This window comes from Arvicola amphibius, chromosome 11 (genome assembly GCF_903992535.2).
Source record: "Arvicola amphibius chromosome 11, mArvAmp1.2, whole genome shotgun sequence".
Taxonomy (NCBI): Eukaryota; Metazoa; Chordata; class Mammalia; order Rodentia; family Cricetidae; genus Arvicola; species Arvicola amphibius.
Window position 1 is genome coordinate 19,989,379 of NC_052057.2, and position 20,939 is coordinate 20,010,317.

General features: G+C 43.7%; 2 protein-coding genes across 2 annotated transcripts in view; one reads left to right on the top strand and one right to left on the bottom strand.

Annotated features, from left to right (window-relative positions):
• Positions 1-20,939, bottom strand: part of Med12l (mediator complex subunit 12L) — a 304,160-nt gene that overhangs the window by 101,540 nt on the left and 181,681 nt on the right. The gene's annotated exons all lie outside the window — the stretch shown is intronic.
• Positions 8,847-14,255, top strand: Gpr87 (G protein-coupled receptor 87). The gene is made up of 2 exons (XM_038347255.1): positions 8,847-8,880; positions 13,213-14,255. The coding sequence occupies exons 1-2, from the start codon at positions 8,847-8,849 to the stop codon at positions 14,253-14,255; spliced, it is 1,077 nt and encodes a 358-aa protein (XP_038203183.1).

Genomic DNA, 20,939 nt, shown 5'->3' on the forward strand with positions numbered 1-20,939 from the left:
CAAAACTGCAGGCACCTGAGAGAAACACACCTTGGTACACTAAGCCTTTGGGGAGGCGGGCCTGGCTTTAGTCTTCCCTTTCTTTTCTAATCTGAAAGAGACTCTCAGGAATCATCTACCTCAGCATTTGAGCCAGTGTGACAAAACTATACCACTATGTCAAAGTGACCCCCCTCTTCGGGCTCCTATCATAAAAGGAGGCATATCCCACGTTGCCCCTTTCTCCTCTTCCCTAAACAACTCAATTTCATGACAACCAAATACTCCCTCCAAAGGACTCACAGGATTATCCCTTTTATTTAAACTCTGCCTAGTCCAAATATACATATGGATGTACACGTGTGTGTGTACATACACACACACACACAGAGAGAGGGGGGGGTGAGATGCTTAATATGTAAGAATGTTCAAGAAATTTAAGTAAAAAAAGGGGTGCTTGCTAGTCTGAGTTCAGGTCCCCAGAAGCAACATAAAAGGCCAGGCATGGCAGCTTGCTGCACTATGGAGGCAGAGATAAGTGGATCTATTGGAACTCTCTGGCCAGCTGGTCAAAACAAACTGGTAAACTCTGGCCTCGGTGAGGGAACCTGTCAAAAATAATAAAATAGAGAACAATTGAAGAAGACACTCAATATCAAGCACTAACTCTACTCATAGGAGAACATGCATGTAGGCACAAGCCCGAACTCAAATACACACATGTAAACACTTCGCACAGTAGGGATACACATGCAGAAGACAGACTGGCTTATACAGACAGACAAAGAGACAGACAGACAGATAAAAGGGAGATTTAAAGCGGCATGAGAAGGCGAGTTCGCCAAATTCCGTCATCCCTATCCATTTGACAGTGGAAGTAAGCTGAAGACAACAGTACCTATATAAGAAACAGGAATAAGGAATTAAATATTGATCACCTCACTGGAATCCCGAAACAGGAAGCTTCTGAGTAAAGAGACTAGAAAGAACTTTCTCCCTGAGTCTTGTACAACACCTGAGACTGTAGTGAGCACCCGAAGGAACGAGGACCCGATGCCTGCAGGTGCCTGCAGGATGTTCAGTGCAGGTACAGCCATTCCGAAGCGGCAGAGTAAGATCATGTGATGAGGCACATGGCTCCCTTAGATGTGCTCACCTTAGGACTTCTTTAGAAGACTCTATGGAAACTTTCTCCTCCTTCTCCCTAGCTGACATGATTCTAACTTTCCAAACTTCCTTAGCACCAGACAGGCTGAATCATTTAAAAGTAGCACGGGAATCAATCAAAAGTGCCTTCTTATGACCATCACCAAAAAAAAAAAAAAAAAAAAAAAAAAAAAAAAAAAAAAAAAAAAAAAAAAAAGGTTCAGAGATCCTGAAGAAATATAAATTTCAAATCAATTATAACATAATGATTAAGCTGTAAAGTTCTCTCTATATTATCAAAAAATAAGGCTTATAAATTTCAACTCAAAGAGAAAATGGAATCAAGTGAGAGGAAGTTAATAAAAATGAAGAGAAAGTTGGGGATAGGTGCCAACCAACTCAGCTTCAGGTCCTATAAGGAGAAAAGCAGAGAGAAATGGGAAGGCAAAATCCTCATAATGAAATCAGGTGTGAGGGTAACTATTCCTGCAGATGAGGCCACACTCCCTACTCGCTCAGGTCAGGCCCTCTGGGTTATGCTTCCCCCCCCCCATTTTAAAAGATGATTCTATAAAGTGTGATTTTATTACATTTTGCCATTTTTTATTCTTCTCTCATATATTACATCTCAACTGCAGTTTCTCCTCCCTCCTCTCCTCCAAGTCTTCCCCACCACACACACACACACACACAGACACACAGACACACACACACACACACACACACACACACACACACGTCCCCTCCACCCAGATCCACTCCTCCTGTTTCCTTTAGAAAAGGGTGAGCTGCCCAGAGATACCAACCAAACATGGTATTATCATGTTGCAACAAGACTAGGCAATACCCTCATATCAGGACTGCAGGATGAAAAGGGTACCAAGAGCAGGCAAGAGTCAGAGACACCCTGATTCCATGTTAGGAGAGCCACAAGAACACCCATCTGCACAACCATACCTTATATAGAGATGGCCTAGGGCAGACCTATGCAGGCTCCCTGATGGTCTGTTCAGTCTCTGTGAGCCCCTGTGAGTCCTGAGTAGTTGATTCTGTGAGTTTTCTTATGGTGTCATTGACCCCTCTGGGTCCTACAATCCTTCCTCCCCTTCTTTCACAGGATTCTCCTAGCTCTGCCGAATGTTTGGTTGTGTGTCTCTGCATCTGCGCCCATCAGTTGCTGGACCAAGCCTCTGATGATGATTATGCTAGGCAGGCCCTGGTCTACACATATAGCAGAGAATCATTAGCAATCATTTAATTAACTTTTTATTTTTATCTATCATCTATCTATCTTTCTTTGCTGGATGTGTTTGGTTCAACAGAAGCTGGGTAGCACAGAGACTGAAGATCCCCCCCCCCTCTCTCTCTCTCTATCTATCTATCTATCTATGCTGGATGTGTTTGGCTCACTAGAAGCTGGGTAGCACAGAGCACATGTCCCAAACATGCTCCTGTCTCTTCAGCTGCTGGCTTTGTTTCCTAAGCAATCCGGGCCTCTTCCTCCTTACAGCTGGCTCACTTCTCCCACTGCATTGCCTGGAGTGAGTACCTGTGTTTAAATTTGCAATCCCTCCACAGTGAGCTAGCACAGACTGCTCGGGTCTATCTGAGAAGCCTTCTTCACGGCCTGAAAACTGCCCATTTCTCCTGTTCTCTTAGTCTGTCATTCCTTGCAATCTTTCACTTGGAAGATATTCCCAGGGCAACAGGAAGACTGGCAGACGCCCACCTATGTAGGATTAGGTCAGCATGAAGCCAAGTTCCTTGTGATCCTAACATTAAGCAAATGTTTGTTGAGCAATGACTCTGGGATTTCAGGCATCCTGGTTAGACCCTCCTAAGAGGAGGGTGCAGGAACACACAGGAAGCCTAGAGAACTACAAAATCAAATACACAGCTGGAGGAACAACAACACAGGTACCAAAAACCATTTACATGGTGCACGAACAGGAAGGCCTTCAAGGAGACGGCAGATAAGTTAGACTTAAAATTTATCAATAACCTACCTAGAAGACCAAAAAAAAAAGAGAGAGAGAGAGTTCCAGGACAGAAGGGGAGCACGTTAAGGCTGCCCAAGGGCAGGTAGGTAGTCAGGAACTCGGCAGATGAAAATAGTAAACAGAGAGGCTTCTCACTCTAACTGGAAGGTTCTATGCTTATAGTAACAAGCAGAAGAATTATTTTTATTCATATACTATCCTTTTAAGAATGACTACTTAAAAGTGCTACAGGTTTACAAGATACTTAAGTAGGAATTACTTTGAAAGATAAATGTGAGCAAGAAAAGAGTTTTGTGTTTTCACCCAAGTGAACCTGTGGGGATGAGGTGCTCAGTTTCTGTGAGGGAGGGGAAGAGATTGGATGTTGACACAAAGTAAAATGGCTGCTCATATTAAAGACCTCGCTTTGGAATGTCCAAGCTGCTAGAGAAAACTAGGGGGAAGCAAATGAAAATGGTCTCTTAAGTTAGGTAACTGTTCCATTAATGTAAATAGTATTAAACTTAAATACAGTGACCTAATGCCATTACAAAAAGACGTGACTCAGAACCAGTGAGGTAACTTTCTTCTTCCCCAGGTGTTCAGCTGCACATTAATTTATGGGAAATATTCCTATTTGTTCATTCTTTCATACCACTTTTATTAAATTGGAAGGGATTCTTAGGTGATACGATTCCAGGGTTTAAGCAAGTTTTTTTGGTTTTTTGTTTGTTTGTTTGTTTGTTTTTGTTGTTGTTGTTGTTTTTCCTTTCTCCGTTTCTACGGAGGCTTTGCGCCTGGTGCTTGTGTGTTCTTATGTCTTTACCATTGCCATGTAAGGCCCCACTGGTATTCCTGAATGCCTGGCAGGCTTCGAACTTTCCAGCAAAGAAAGTAAAAACCTACTGAAAATGAAACTCTTACAAATAAGAGATGTGAGCTTCCTGAGAGCAAACTGCAAAGTAGAGAACAAGAAAGAGACAAAGACACAGTCTGTCACTTTGGACCACTGCCACCACATCAAGCGTAAAAACTTTGTCAGGAGCAACTGCGCCTAGGGAGTAAGTCTTTCACAGGCAGTTGCCTCCCAGACTGCGACCAGATGGTGATGCAATCTGCAGAGCCCATAGCTGTGGTCTAGCACAACACGCTTGCAGGTTCCTCCTGCCCAGAAGGGAGTTTCCCTGACTCAAACAAGCAGCTCTCCACCCAGGCTGAGCTCCAACCCAACAAGTCTGAGAGCACATCAGGGCTGCGTGGACTACGAGGCCGAGTGCCCGCAGTAGCACATCACAGCCCTACACGGTGATGCTCTCTGGGTGTCACTGCAGCAGACCCAGGGTTGTACAATCAGGTGCCTGTGGGCTGGAGACAAAATGCTCAGAGGAGGGAGGGACACCAGGGAGTGCCAGCACCTGTGGGCAGAAACTCCTCCCATCAGGGAGAGGAGGCTGATGCCCAGTGTGCCTGCTCTGTGGAAGTTCAATTCAGCTGCCAGGAGAGATCCCCTTCGGAATCTTCTATGATGCTTCCTGATCCATGTAACAGAGTTCGTGCAAAAAACAAAAACAAAACAACAACAATAACAAAACAGCAAACTAGACTCCAGCAACTCCTTCATGCCTAGTAGGAAAACAAACTCCTCCTTCTACCTAATACCCCCATCCAACTTCCTGACTGGCACAATGAAATGAGCACTTAAAACGAATTCTTCATTTTGACCCTAGCACAGTACAGAAGGAGCTGTGACCAGCTTTCATCAGACATGACAGGACTCCCAGCTATGCCCCGGATGTGCCGTGTGAAGCAGGGCAAGGCAATTAGAATCTCTTATCTTCCTACAGGGCTGGGAGGATAAAAATATTTAGGTCACGGGGCTGTTCTAGAGACTGCTTGCAAAACCAAGCCCCGGGTTCAAGAGTCTACGAATAAAAAGCCCTGAGCACATGGGAACCCTTTCCTTATACCCTCGTTTGAAAACAGCCAGAAGGAAAACGCAGTCAACTAGCCAAGGCATGGTGCCAGCCGGTGGCTGAAGAGAGCAGGCCTGTGAGCACCTAGGCTGGTTCACTCAGGAACAGCTGTGAAATGTGGGGCAACCACAGACACCACATTCTTCAGCCGTTTCATCAACTGTCAGCTAGGGGAGCTGTAGGAGGCAGGACAGGAGTCCCACCCATGACTGATTTCGTCTGGAAGGCAGCCCTTGACTACACCCGAAGCAATCTTTATAACGAGATGTGAGGGCCAGGATGTGCACAGGCTGCAGGGCACGCCACAGGAAGTTACGGAGGCAGAAAGCCGAGAGGCAGACCGGGTGCTGTGGATGCACACAGATGGGGCTGGGACAGTGTGAAGGAAGGAAAGCTCCAGCTGGTTCATGAGACGCAGCTGGGGCTACAAAACCACACGTGTGTCTCGGCTCAAACCAGAGGGCAAGGACTCATTTCACCCCGTGCCTTCCTGCCCGCCTCTAAGTAAAACTCCGTGTCTGGGATGGACAGCAGGAAGCCTACTGTATGCAACTATGCTGGTGTCTGTGTAAAATGAGACCTGGTTTTCACTCCACAGAACAGAATCGAACATTTTACATTTGAGAGAATGGAGAGTCAGGAAGCTGAAAAGCAGCAAAGGTGAAATTCAATCAAATCTTTGTTTTTTTGTATTGCATCACCATGCTCGGCTAGAAGTCAGGACAAGTTATTTGGTTTTTGTTTGTTTGTTTGCTTTGTTTTATTTGCACTGGGAAAATAGAATTTCACAATGACAAGCATTTAATGGAATGCTTCACAAACTCTTCTGCTACTCAGAAGAGCCATTCAATGACACAAACTGCTTTTGCCAGGCGGTGGTGGCGCACGCCTTTAATCCCAGCACTCGGGAGGCAGAGGCAGGTGGATCTCTGTGGGTTCAAGGACAGCCTGGTCTACAAGAGCTAATTCCAGGACAAGTTCCAAAGCTACAGAAAAACCCTGTCTCAACAAACAAAACAAACAAAACAAACAAACAAAAAACAAAAACGAAAAACAAAAACGAACTGCATTTATACCTATATCCTTTATACCCACCTCCACATCTCCACCTCTGGCCTTCTCTTTTTCCTTCCCATAGCAGTCACAGTTAAAGAACTGTCTGCAATTGCTTCTTCACCAAACCTGCATTTCTTTCCCTATCAGACTGGCGGACAGGACTCCGTCCAATGGTACTGAGCTGTGACTTTTCCACAGCATACTTCCAGTCATGTGTCCTCCTTTCTTCAGGGCTCTTCTTGGCCTATGTGACATCACTGTCTTCCCATAATCCCAAAGCCTCTCTGGCACCAGTATATGCACCCCATGCCCTTAGGGCTGCTCCTCAGAAGCAGGTCAGCCCTCTGATGTCCTCCCTTCCTCAGGCAGCTACAGTGGCGCTGACCGTTTGCTCCAGAACTGCCGATGAAATGTTTAGCTAGCCAAATATTTTGACCTTTCTTAAATGGGCAGTGTTCTTCTCAAGAGGAACTCAGAAAACACCATCCACACATTCTAAATACAAATATTCCATTAGAATTGCCAAACGGAAACGACTTCCACCACCCCCATTGCTGTGCCCACTCGTCAGGTGTCTGCCGTCTTTCTTAGGCACCCAAGGGAAAGCAACCAGGAAAAGGAAGACTGCACCACCTGGGAACAAAAACAGATATTTTAAAGAGGTTTCTGTCCCATACATTTGCTAAAATGGCTTCCCATTTCACTGCGCAGGCTGAGACTCACTGAGCCCTACAGCGTTCTTGCCCTGCTGGCTCAGCAAACACACAGGGGATGAGATTACTTAGGAATGAGTTTCGAACATGAGAACAGCATCAGGGAGGGGTCATAAAAGTCCCACATGGTTTCATTTCATAAGAAACAATGTGACTTCCCTTATAGGAAACTGCTCATGGGCACATTTTCAAGGTAGCTCTTTTCAAGGTAGCTCTCATGATGCCGTCTCTATTTGATCAACAACCTAAAAGAAGGATAGGAACTCAAGACTGCATGCAACAGGGTGTCAGGAGATAAATTTTCGAAATGCACAATAATGCATAACATGTGCTTTCTGTAAAGCACCTGAAGGCCAGAAAAGGGTTTTACACAAATGTACTACACTGCAAACTCTCAAACCCAGTGAGATAATTCTTCTAGCCTACTATTGAAAGGAAAAGGAATATGGTTTTCACAAAGCACAACAGAGATTTAACAAAGCAAATATTGAAATGATAATAAATCCTGAATGGAAATCTACTTAAGAGGAAGCTACATAAATTCATGTGCATTTGAGTCTTGACAGAGATTTGACAGAGCGGTCAGTCCAATTCTAAAAAGCTCACAGGGCTGGTTAGTTTACAGGCAAAACTTGAACCTCCAGAGACCACAGAGTGCTAAATGCATCACCGTTTATAAAACACCTATATATGGGCTGGAGAAACGGCTCAGCAGTTTAGAGCACTGGCTGCTCTTCCTGTACCACACGGCAGCTCATAACCATTTGTAGCACAGATCCTACATCCTCTTCTCGCCTCAATAAGCACAGACATACATGCAGGCATAAAATAATACATCTTCTAATGGTTTTATTTTAAAATACCTATGCATATCAGTGTTGGGAGTTTTTAAAACTAACCATGTGAAATTATATATCAATCTTATTATATATGCATTTATTATGTGATCGGGATTTTTTTTAGGGATATGATATAGAAATGAAGTTAAGAGAGATAAGCTGAGATTTTGGAATATCCGGAAGTGGCAAACAACTTATTTTACACAGTCTTTATTGGATTCCTGTGGAACTGCAGATGACATTCCATTTCCGAGATGAGAATCACAGTGATTACCACACAATTGAAAAGCCTGACAAAGTTCTCAGAGAAAGCAATGTTGTTAGATGTGTTCTTTCTTAACAATAGGCATAGGTTCTGAATATATGTCTTGTCCACATCACTAGTATACAACAGGATAGCGTGTGCTTACACAAGCTAGGAGAGAGTTACTAGCTGCATGAGTGATCTGTCTGATAATTTTAAGAATTTAAGAAATCAAAGCTGATACAGAAGAAAACACACTGAAATACACATCTGCCCATCAGTCTAAGAAGAATTGAAAGATTTGCCTTTTGTACTAACAGATATTTCTGACATCTAGGTCATCATTTCACCCTTCAAATTCATATGTGTGTTTCCAAAATAGTTTCCTCTATCTGTGGAAGAACTACTCGCAGAACATCCAGAACTGACTCCTGCCATGGTACACTGATGCAAAAAAGATTTTTTTGGTGTCATTTAGTTCTTTAGTACTTAACTGTTTGTTCCAATTACTTTTAGAATAAACATCCAAATCTTTACCACAACACACACACACACACAATACTGATCAACTTTTCAGAAAGACACACTGTGGCATCCAGAGGGCACCACACAGACATGGTCACACTTAACAGCAAACTGAAAACGATGTAAATACAGATTACTCTTCTGTGGCAAGGATATTCAAATCCACAATGCTGTTTTTCTAATCACAGAGTTTAACAATGTCTTGTTGGTGGTTTTACCATCGTTACAGAAAGAATAACATTATCTATGTAAGGTACTTACAAACTCTTTCTTTTTTCATTTTTTTCTTCCCAGAAATCAAACCAAGAATAACTTCTGCTGAACTTGTGCCTCAACTGTCCCCAACTATTTCTTGACATGCATCTCTGCTTACAGCACATCACAGCTAGAGAATGGGGCTCAACCTGACACTTGCAAAACTACCAAGTAAGCTAAAGACAAAGGTGCAAAGGAACGGTATTTTAACATGACTTGTGGAAGCCATAGTTCAGAACCAACTGAAAGCCATTTCTCATTCCAGCCATTCAGGATAGCATCACTGATGTGAACTAGCCTTGCTGCAACTGACTTAAAACTTTAGCCAGTCTCAACACTATCTTTAAAAAGGACAAGGATTAACAGAATAATTGAGAAAGATTTGTTAAACCAAAAATAAAGTACATATTATTTTCCTCATTTGATAGTCTCCACCAAGGTTTACTGAGGCTCCCCAGGAGGCCAAAAGCAACATCGACGTACTCTACTAGGTAATTATTTAGAAGATGATCCTACAAGGGCCTCTGTAGCACGGTGTGACAACCTATAATTTATACGGCTTTATTATTTCACTCCATCTGGTAGGTAGGGCAGTGACATATGTTGAGAATTTAATATTCCGTGTCAGAGTGACACACCCCGGTGAGTAGCAGAGTAGACTCGCCCAAGGCAACAGTGCTGGGATTCTGCCTCGCTGCGGCCATCACTCCCACTCCAACTACAGGAGAGGCGTTCTAAGAGTAAGTGGACCCCGTATGGACGGAGGTGATAACCATGAAAAAGTCTATCTGGTCTGGCCAACATGGCAGGCAACCAACGCGAAACTAGAGCAAGGACAGTGAGGTGGAGAATGGTCACTGTGTTAAATTCTGGTGTCAAAAGCACACACAGCATGATATCTGGTATGTCCATACATACGCTCTCAAGGTTTTCGCTATCGCCCCCCCCCATACACACTCATACAGGAACCAAAACAATCATGGGATTAGATTTCCAGCTTGTCACTGCATTTCTAAAATCAGCTGAGAAGGATCTAGGGTAAGAAGGCAGACAAGTTACCAGCAAAGGAGATCTTGCTACTCCCTCTCCGCCATCATCCTATATTAAGTGCCAGGATAAACAGGGAATGCCACGCTAGGAAGCACAGAACATGTAAGGACACAGTATTTCTATTTTAAGTCAATGGCCTTCATGAATGGCCAAGGTCTAAAGTACTGAAGGAGGTTCCTAAATTGATCACATTCTTTACTGGAAGAATAACATGATGAGTGAAAAAAAGCCTTTGCCTTTTAATGGGGATGTAAACCTATATCCCCACTGGGAGAGCGGAAGGACCAAGGACCGAGGAGAACACACAACGTGAGCTGCTGCCGGGGAATTACTTTGCAGGTGAAGCTCTGGAGTCCTACGGAGCAGCACAAAGGTGGTCTTTATCCTGCTCCCTAAATACCGTAGTTGTTTACTATTAAATGATGTTCAAAACTAGCCCAGAAGAGGCTTTCACTACTCATTCGTTTAAGCTGTGTTATACATCTGGAATTTGTGAATGAGGTACTAACCAGAGCTAGGCTTACTCCCATGGAACTGGGGAGGCCCGGACTCCAAAAGATTAACTCTGATCATGAGCTAAGGCAGATATTGTGAGCGACCACAACCAAAATGCCCACACAGACTGTCTCAAAGCCACAGACAGGCCAAGGACCACTGGGAAGTCACTCGTGCTTCAGGGTTTTGCTTCTGCTTTTGACTCTGCTTTGCTTTTTTGGTTGGTTGATTTGTTTGTTTTATCTTGTTAGTTTTTTTTTAATAAGATAGACTTGTACAAGACTTCTTTTGATATTCTGATTGAAGACTACCTTTAATAATAACCATAATTGCTAGGTACATTATCATTTAATAAGAGTGCTTGTCTATCTAATTAAGCCTTGGCATATTATAATAATAATAATATATAGAAGACAAGCAGCTACCAGAACACTGGGACAGAAGGATGCGTTCTTCTAGGTCACAGCGGGTATACACAGATCGAGGGAGCCAATACTAGCAGCCGAAATACCCCACATGCCCAGGGGGTTAAAGCTACTGAATTCTATAAACACTCACAACAGCTTTCAAAATCAACACATTTGTGATTGCTACAACACACATTGTTTCCAGAAATGACATCGCTGTTCCTTTATAAGCTTTGCCACTCAGCTGAGCTCCTTTACTCTGATTAAAACCTATTTGGCGTCCTGTGTTTCCCAGAGTGCTCTCCCCAGGAAGATGACAGTGGTAGGTAGAGTTTAGCTAGGCAAACCAATCCAAGTCGCTGTCTAAAGCTCAGCAGAGCTGCACTGCTTAGGCTGTTAATGGCTTCAAATGCTGATCCGGATCTTCTGGTAAAGAAACAGCAAGACTGCGTGGCTTTATTAAATCAAAGCAGACTTCCGTGAGATGGTCGGGGCAACAGTTCCAATGGAAGCGGGAGAGAGAGGGCAGCTGAATCAGGCATTTTGCACTTGTAAAGCTTAATAATACCATCAGTCTCCTAACAGGCAAGCCTAGGTATAAATTACTAGCCTGTATGGGGATATTTAGGCCAGGAAAACCAGTTTTTAAAAACAAGGAAGGAAAGGGACAGAAAATATCAGAAAGGGGAGACAGCTCTTGGAAAAAGAACCCACACTTAGATTCCAGGTGGTGATTTAAGAACCTGTGTTTGGATTATAATCATTAGAACTGCCTTTCCTGTTTCACTTCTTCAAAGAAAGAAAACAATATATAATAAACAGCTATGTGGGAAAGTAAGAGCTACATTCATGCTGTTCCCTAAACAAAAATCATCCCAAAATATCATTAAGATAAGAAGTTACTATTAACTACTGGGTATTAAGCAATCAGAAATGACCTTCCCTACATCCTTACATCTGAACCATGACTTTGTAAGCTAGGATGGTTTATGCTGTCTGTCAAACAACTGAAAGAGTTATTGAGGAAATGGCTCCAAGGGAAACTGGAGAGGCAGGAGCTTCCAGAGCATTGGCTTTCTGTGCAGAGAAGAGGGAAGGAGAAGAATGAGCGCCAGAGTCAGGAGGCTGCTTGGGGCAGAGACTGCTTAATAGATCTCCTCAGGTCCGTCAACCTCAGAGGCTCTACTTTGGAATACACTTCACCAAGCAGCTCACCTCCAAGCTGGAGCAATCCTGGGAAGCCAGCATGACATCACGAAGAGTAGCTATGGTCTGCAGCACTGACTGGAGCTCTGCATCCCTCACTTAACCGCAAGTTTCCCTCCCTCAGTTCCCACAGGAAACTGATGCAGGAATCAAATGCTTGCATGCTACCTCATCAGCTCAACAACAGAGTGGTGTTAGAGTGCCTTTCATCAGGTGCACCAAAAGATCAAAAAAAAAAAAAAAAAGAAGGATCCTTGCAATCCATAACAAACAGAGCAGGTATAACCTAATCTTACAAATAACAACAAAAGTAGCAGCCTACACATATTTTTCCTGCACATATTTTTACACAATATATTTTTTGATAATAAATTTGTACACTAACAGAAATGTAAAATCAATTTGCTTTTTACTCAATTATAGAGATTTACAAATCTTTATAACTATATGCTTTATTGAAAAATGTACTAGATAGTATATAGTATCTGTAGATAATCATAATCCAAAACCAGGTTGCCTATAGTAACGCCAGACCTATTCACATCTTATGTTCTAGTAAAGAGAGAATGGATTTAACAGAATCCACAAGGTAGAGCTAGCTCTACTCTGGACTTTGTCACTTAAGAAGAAAGTGGGCTTTTGTTTTCTGAAAAAAGAAATCAAAACCACACTTCCATTTCCAACAAAGGTCCCTACATAATCTTCAGGAAAAAAGGTTAAGGATTGTGAGTGCTTTATTCACTTTGTGGTTTTGGGTGACTGCAGAGCTTAAAGTTTAGGTAGTGATAAGGGAATAGACTGTGGCAAAGGACACCCTGATATAATGTCCACGTTCTGTCTTATTGTTTTGGTAAACTTCAATTTTCTTCCTCAGGTACTGCTGCTTCGATGCGTAACAATACCCCATGTTGAACTAAACGCCAGGGTTTTATATGGATATATTATATTCATTTTCAATAGGTTGTCACGGCGAATCAAAGGGTCTTGAAATGTAGGAAAGGGGAAGTCACCAATTATTTAGCCCACTCAAAACAATAATCGGGTGCTACTTTAAATGTCAGGAGCAGGGCCTGGAGAGATGGCTTGGCAGTTAAGAGTGCTTCGGGCTCTTCCAGGGGAAATCAGTTCACAAGAGGACCCCAAGTCAAGAGCTCACAATTGCCTCAGGATCAGAGACCCTCTTCCAGCTTCTGCAGACACTGTCGCGCCCACAGGACACACTTACAGAGACACAGATATACACATGAATAATTTTTGTAATCTTTGAGATAATGGGCCCATTGAGAACATCAGCTCAGCCCTAAGGACGGCGGTTGTACTAACATGAATGTTTCCACTCCTGCAGGTAATGAGCTGTACAGTCAAGCCAGTCACTCTGCAAACAGCACAAGCGCGGGACATGGGAAGAACTACACCCTTCACAATGAATTTGACACCATCATCCTGCCAGTGCTTTACCTAGTTATATTTGTGGCAAGCATCCTGCTGAATGGTCTGGCTGTGTGGATCTTCTTCCACATCAGAAATAAAACCAGCTTCATATTTTATCTCAAAAACATAGTGGTAGCTGACCTCATAATGACGCTGACATTCCCGTTTCGAATAGTCCGTGATGCGGGATTTGGACCTTGGTACTTCGAGTTTATCCTCTGCAGATACACCTCAGTTTTGTTCTATGCAAACATGTATACATCCATCGTGTTCCTTGGGCTGATCAGCGTCGACCGCTATCTAAAGGTGGTAAAGCCTTTTGGTGACTCTCGCATGTACAGCATAACTTTTACCAAAGTTTTATCAATTTGTGTTTGGGTGATCATGGCTGTTCTGGCCTTGCCAAACATCATCTTAACGAATGTTCAGCCAACTAAGGAAAATATTCATGACTGCATGATGCTCAAAAGTCCTTTGGGAGCCAAGTGGCATATGGCTGTCACCTATGTTGACAGCTGTTTGTTTGTGACTGTGCTGGTGATTCTGATCGGATGCTACATAGCAATATCCAGGTACATTCACAAATCCAGCAGGCAATTCATAAGTCAGTCGAGCCGGAAACGGAAGCATAACCAGAGCATCCGCGTGGTCGTGGCTGTGTTTTTCACCTGCTTCCTGCCATATCACCTGTGCAGAATCCCCTTCACTTTCAGCCACTTAGACAGGCTTTTAGACGAATCAGCACACAAGATTCTCTACTACTGCAAAGAAATGACACTTTTCCTGTCTGCTTGCAATGTGTGCCTGGATCCAATCATTTACTTTTTCATGTGTAGGTCCTTTTCAAGAAGGTTATTCAAGAAATCAAACATAAGGACGAGGAGTGAGAGCATCAGATCACTGCAAAGCGTCCGAAGATCGGAAGTGCGCATTTATTACGACTACACTGACGTGTAGGGGACCAGAGGCCAGCTGGCCTTCTCTTGCTGGAACCAATGTGTAAAATGTGTAAATAAAGGTTTCTTTTTATTAACCAGGCTAAACTCGTCTAAACCACAGATTCTTTCTCTAAGCATAAAAATGGCCAGATATTGGGGCATAAATTGGAACAAAGAAAACCATTAAGAAATGAAAAAAAAAAAAAAAACATGGGATGAAGTGGAGATGGGAAAACTTCAGAACAATCTGACGAGCAGACCAAGGCCCAGCCATGTGAATGCCTGCTCCCTGGAATACACTCACTGCTGCTGTGACGTCACTGTAGAGAACTCACAGCATGGAGAACTCTCGAGGTTCAATACCTGAGCAATAATTGAGCCAGAAGCCTGTGAATTCTGCCTACCTAGGATCCTATGGCCAGTTTCTCTTCATTGTGCTTATTAAAGCCTTAAACATGTGATAACCATATGTGGCGGGGGGCATGGCAGGAGGGAAGATTCACCTCCACTTCACAGTATGCACTGATGTCCCCATCCACTAACTCATTTGAAGTAAGCCATTTTAGAAGAAGGAATGTGACTGGATAGTCCAAAGAGTTGTGTGAAACACTGAACTAAGATTTGCTATCAATTCAGCCTTATGGTGTACTTACATGCTCATGTGATAAGGGTAGATAAGAAACTATGGGGACTTAACTAAAACGTTTATCAAATGGTCATCGAATCACTTCTATTTCAATAAAAACAATGTATTAATAATAAAATATTCTTCCCTATACTATATGCCCAATAGGAATATCAATAGTTTAACTAAGCGACTGTAAGGTGAAAGACGTAGTTCACTAAGTTATGTCAAAAAGTCCAACGGTAGTCATTTAGATGTTGGGCTACTTTCTATCCTCCTGCCGACAACACACTTTGAACAACTTTTTCTCGAAGCTGTATTAGTCCTGTCAGGGGGTCACACCTGGTTTTTATTTTTTTATTTTAATTTTTTATTACATTTATTTTGCACTGAGTTCAGCACAATATAAAATAACCTTTATGTATCCCTCATGATTTCTAAGAATCACTCCTAAAATGTACCAATTTTCACATTTCAGCTGTGACAAAGCAGCAGGACGCTGCGGTTTGGCCTCCATCACCATCTAGTGGCAAAGCTCAGAAAACATTCACCCCATGTCCTAGCCCTTTATGCATACAAGTATCCAAGTAGGGCACAGTAGACATGTCCGAGAAGAGCAATACACATGTACAAAAAGCTCACCTAGAGTGCAAAAAGAAAAAAAAAACTCTGAAAGACTCGAGTCAGGGGTTTGACAGAAGCAAACACCAAGTACTCTTTCCAAATTAAAAGAGGGAGTTTCCGAAGAAGAAACCAACTTGGTACTTTTCAAAGACTATATTGTGGTTTTGAACACCAACTGCCTCTTTCTTAATACTCTCTAAAACAGACTGGACATCTTTTCTGTGATGCGTGAACCTTCCTTGCTCCTTTTAGGAGACTGAATCAGGTTCCAACACTGTGTATTTTGTACTTTCAGGGGACACCCCTTAGGTCAAGTTTCCTGTGGACATCTCATTCTCTAACTTTTTTCTCATCAATACCCAGATGTTCACGCACAGCTGAAATCATCTGGCAGCAGACACGCAAGCTGAATATTTACAAAGTCAGCTGTTGATTCTGCATTTCCTTCCGATTTCAATTTCACTTCTCAAGCTGTCAGTTTGAACTCCTGATGTACATTCATCTCTGGTGTTCAATGGCCTAATTTTTAAACCCTCTATGTTATTGTTGTAAGGTGTCACAAAACTTTGGTTGGTGCATCAGTTACCTTTCTGCTGCTATGATAAAACACCGCAGCCATGGAAACCCACAGACAGAAGTCTCTTTGGCCTTATGCTTCCAGAAGGTGAGCTTATTTCGGTGGGGAAGCAGGGCAGCAAGGGCAGGTGTCGCAATAGGAACGGGAAACTGAGAGCCTGTAGACTTTACTGTGAACTAGAAGCAGGGTGAGACCGCCAACTCTCAATGCCCGGCCCCAGTGATGTAAGTCCTCCAGCAAGGCTGGACCACCTAAACTTCCCACCAGTACCACCAGCTGGGCCAGTGTTCAAACGCTGAGTCTACTCAGGGTGTTTCTCACTCACAGCAGTACAGTATGAATAACAATGGAGTGCACTTCAGTGTGAGGGACAGATCCTGTCCTGCTAAATGGACTTGTCGTTCAGGGGAAGTTAATGGCTTACTAGGCGCAGAAGCAGGGGACAAGTCTTTACTATGGAAGAGCGTCCTGTTTTGAAGCACTAAACCCAACTACTAAACACTAGAACCATAACTCATACACCAATTTTACAAAATCACCTCTAAAGTACTGATATCTATCGTACCAAAACAAGTTCCTGAAGACAACTGCAGGCAACGAGAAGAAAATGCCTGGGGTTCAGGAAATACGGAACCCCAGGAATGCTGCTGCCAAGTCCTAGTGCAAATATGGAGAAGCAATCAATGTTCAAAGTAATTAACTATGCTCTTTTTCATCCTGTTTCTGTGTAATCACAAATGTTATATGAAGAAACAAATCAATGAGGCTCGGCTGTCAATTCCAAAGCTTGTGCTATTTACAAAACGGTACGACTCTTCCCTTGAATGCAATCCACAACACCATCCTGCACACCCAGCACGGGTCTTTCTCTTCCTCACTGTCAGCAGCAGGCCTGGAACAGAGGCTACGGATCCACCCCCAGGACCCGCGGACAAGCCTGGCCTCTGCAGAGCCTGACCCTTCAGGCTGACTTAGTTCAGGCCTGCCGACAGCTGTGCCATCAACAGAGGAGCAAAGGCTCTAGAGGAGAGCCGAGATCGATCCCTTCCCTCCCAGTCATGGCTCTGAGCTGAAGGCACAACTACAGCTGAGGCTGATCACTGCCGGGGTCTCTCCGCTTCTTCCTGGCCCTGCTTGCCCACTTCTCAGACTTTTACACAGCTTCAAATAGCTCTCATTTATTGAACACCCCAGATAGGCCCTGATGTCAACTGTACAACCAGTCAATCCCCACAGCCAACTCATAAGGAAGGACTAGCATTACTCCCAGTCAGAACATCGAGGTGACTTGCCCCAAGGTTGCACAGCCAAGAAAGACTATTCATCTCCAAATGCTTAGGTGCAAAACCACAGCCCTTTGCTAAAAAGAAATGAATTCTTAAAGATATTATCAATAATTTTAACAGCCTGGCTGTTTATATTAGCAATTGCTATTAATACAAGTGGATTATTAACATGTGCAGATAACATTTGGTTTGGCGTTAATAAGCTTATTTTTGTTTATTTTTATTCCCCCACAATTATCCTATAATTGATTTTCAAAACTCAGATATTTTTGAGTAGCTATCACTGAGCTGGCTCAGCAGAAGTTGAGAAAAATGAGCCCATAGGCACACATGATGTCAGGCTCAAGATATGCATGTAAAAAAAAAGGATGTCTACAGCAGCACTACATAACTAGTAAAACGTGCTTTTTTATTCAATAAAGAAATTTTGGCTACTTTTTCAAATTGATTAAACTGACTGGTCCAGACGAAGCAGGCTGCCACTGTGGTGGTGCACGGTAGGGATCCCACAGAAGTGGAGTCAGTGAGATAAGGAGTTCGAGGTCATCCTTGATTACCCGGGAAGCTGGAGGCCAGCCTGGGCTATAGGAGACCCTGTCTCAAAACAAAGAAACTGCAAAACTTACCCAAAACCTACAAAGAAGACTAACTGTTGCACTCAAACGATTAACTAAAGAGAGATAACCAATCTTTACAGTATTAATTGCTGAAACCCACAGAGAATCCAGAATTACAGACACGTGCTTTGCTGGAGAGCGAGAAAAGTGCTCCTATACAACTTGAGAAAGTTTACAGCCTGGCTTGTGATCGCTGAAGCACTTCCTCTCACTGGCTGTTAACCCGCAGGCAAGTTCCTGAAGTCTCCGGACCACAGGAACTTGGTGAGCCCTGTTCCTCGCACACACCACCTCAGCATGACAAGCCGTCTTTATTTCCCGAAACAACTCTGGGCAGGTTGGTCTACTGCATGTCTCCCAAGTTTCATCCCAACTCTGGTGACTTTTGAAAGCTAACTGTCTAAGCTTGTTCCGTCTGCTGATGGGAAAGCTCAAGAGTGAGAGCAATAAATAAACCAATCACCTTGCAGAGTGGCCCATCACCCTCCCAGATCCGTCCCAAGCTTGAAGCACTAAGCATACCTGGCTGGCTTCAGAAGCCTGCAAAACAGGCTCTAAAGTGCAGAGACCTGAGCGATGAGATGACCTAAGCGCCCTGGAATGATCTTCACTGTCTGCAGATTAATGCCGCCCCTGCACTTACATTTCCTTACAGGAGACAGCACTCAACGGATTCATCCTGTTCACAAATAGGTGGTTCTTTTGTTTGTTTGTTTTTAACATATTTGCTCAACAAACTTTTAAGTACTTCCTGTAATACTGGACACTGAGGACACTAAATCAAACAAGCCACAAGGGACAGTCACTGCCCATTTTAGCTAGGTGTGAGTCCAAAACAGAGGTCCCCTTGGAAGTATAAAATCATGCACATGTATGGTGATGGTTGAGTTCCATCTAGGGAGCATATCCAAGCAGAATGAAGATAGGAGAAACATGATTTTCCTGAACTTAAGTTAAAACACAGACGCCTGCTTCTGATTTCTCAGCATCTTTTCAAAACAAAACAAAACACGCCCACGCAAAGATGAAACACACGTTTACAATTTTCTGGATTGTAACAAGGTTCTCAACGTTGAACTTTTGCTAACGTCCGCTGAAATGCACTACTCTTCAAGCCTGAACTGAGGCAGGTCCGGGGAGCACAGAGAGCCTGTTGGAGTGGCACGTGGCTGGCATCCAAGTGGTGACACTGGCATCTCATCAATACCACGTCCAAGAGAGGCCCTGTGAGCTGTCCAGAATCCCATATATCCCGCACAGGAATCATTTTCTAAACCGACATTTCGGTCTGCCAGAAGGTGGTGGCATTGCATCAGACGTTTGGTCCTCCATCACTCTCAGACAGAGGAACAGAATGGCTGTGAATTCACTACCAGAGAATCATTTGGCAATGCAGTGACTTCTATCACATTTCAATGGCAGAATACAGCCCTCATTCTTGACTACTCCAAACCAACAGGTTTGAGCAGGGTTTAGTGTGTCACACAGAGAAGCACAGCCATGCTCTTCATGAAATATTTTACAAGTTTAGACCTTTTTATTTCTTATTTTTAAATTGCCCAGTTTAACGATACTCATTTTCTTTTTTTTAAATTTATTTTTTGGATGACCTCAGTGTAATGGTTTAGCTAAAACCATTACATCAGTGCAGTTTCCCAAGGAGGGGCAGTGGGCCCCAAGGGGAAGAGACGTTCCACCACCTGAGGCCTCTGTGGGTCCCAGGCAGGTGGGAGGTAGCGGGAGAGAGACAGAGGCCATGCAGAAAAGGGGGGTATAGTTTATTCAGTGGGTTACAGAAGGACAGGGAGGGGGTAGAGAGGGACAGGGAGGGGGAGGGGGAGAAAGGGATGGAAACAGAGGAGGGGAAGGAGGAGGGAGAGGGAGGGAAGGGAGGGGGCAGAAAAGAAGAGAGGAGGCAGCAGTCACCTCTCCCAAAGAGAGATGGGGCTAAGAGAGTTTGCTGGCTGAAAGCTGACCAAAGATCCACTTGCATAGGCAAGGGGTGGGGGACTGGGCATGGCTTGTCTCTTAAAGGGACAGGACAGACCATTACACTCAGGATGTCAGATTTTTTTATTATTATTATTCTCTCATACATTAAATCCCAACTTCAGTTTCCCTCCGTCTTATCCGCCCAACACCCACCTTTCCTATCCCCCAGATCTGCTCCACCTCGGTTTCCCTTCACAAAAAAGCAGGATGTCCAGGGATACCATCCTAACATGTCATAACAAGTGAGAGGAAGACTAGACACACCCCTTCACGTCAACCCGGGACAAGGCAACACAGTAGGAAGAAAAATATCCCAAGAGCAGGCAAAAGAGTCAGAAACACCCCCCAGTTCCACTATTAGGAGTGTTCCCATCGGTAGTTGGATGAAGCCTCTTTGATGACTATTATACTAGACTCCAGTCTAGAAGAACAGCCGAATATCATTAGGAATCATTTCATTGACTTTTTTTTCCCAGTTGTTTTTGTCTGTGGGCTATTCAGCCTCTAGTTCCTGGCCCTTCAGGCAGTGAGTGTCAGGTGTTGGCTCCCTCTGGTGGCATGGGTCTCAAGTTGGATTCATCACTGGATGACTACTCCCACAAATTCTGCACTGGTTCAGAAGATTAGACTTTCCAAAGAGAATGGGTTCCCAAAGCCAATACAAGTAGTAGGGATAAATCCTGGTGCTATTGCCAGTGGCCCCCACCCAAATTCAGAGGGTCTAGTTTGTTCTTAGGCTGGTTCCTTCCCTATCTGGTCATAGTTGGTGAGCTCCCATTAGCTCAGGCAAGCTGTTTCAGTGGGTGTCCCGATCATGGTCTTGACCTCTTTGCTCATATTCTCACTCCTCCCACTCTTCAGCTGGACTTTGGGGGCTCAGTCCAGTGTTCTGCTGTGGCTCTCTGCCTCTGCTTCCATCAGTTGCTGGATGAAGGTTCTATGGTGACATTTAAGGTAGTCAATCTGACTACAGGGCAAGGTC

What these genes read in the sequence shown, in the direction of transcription:
- Gpr87 (XM_038347255.1), top strand. Translation starts at nt 8,847, where the DNA reads ATGGGGCTCAACCTGACACTTGCAAAACTACCAA. An exon ending in GACACTTGCAAAACTACCAA is followed by an intron (nt 8,881 to 13,212) that starts GTAAGCTAAAGA and finishes CCACTCCTGCAG; the next exon opens with GTAATGAGCTGTACAGTCAA.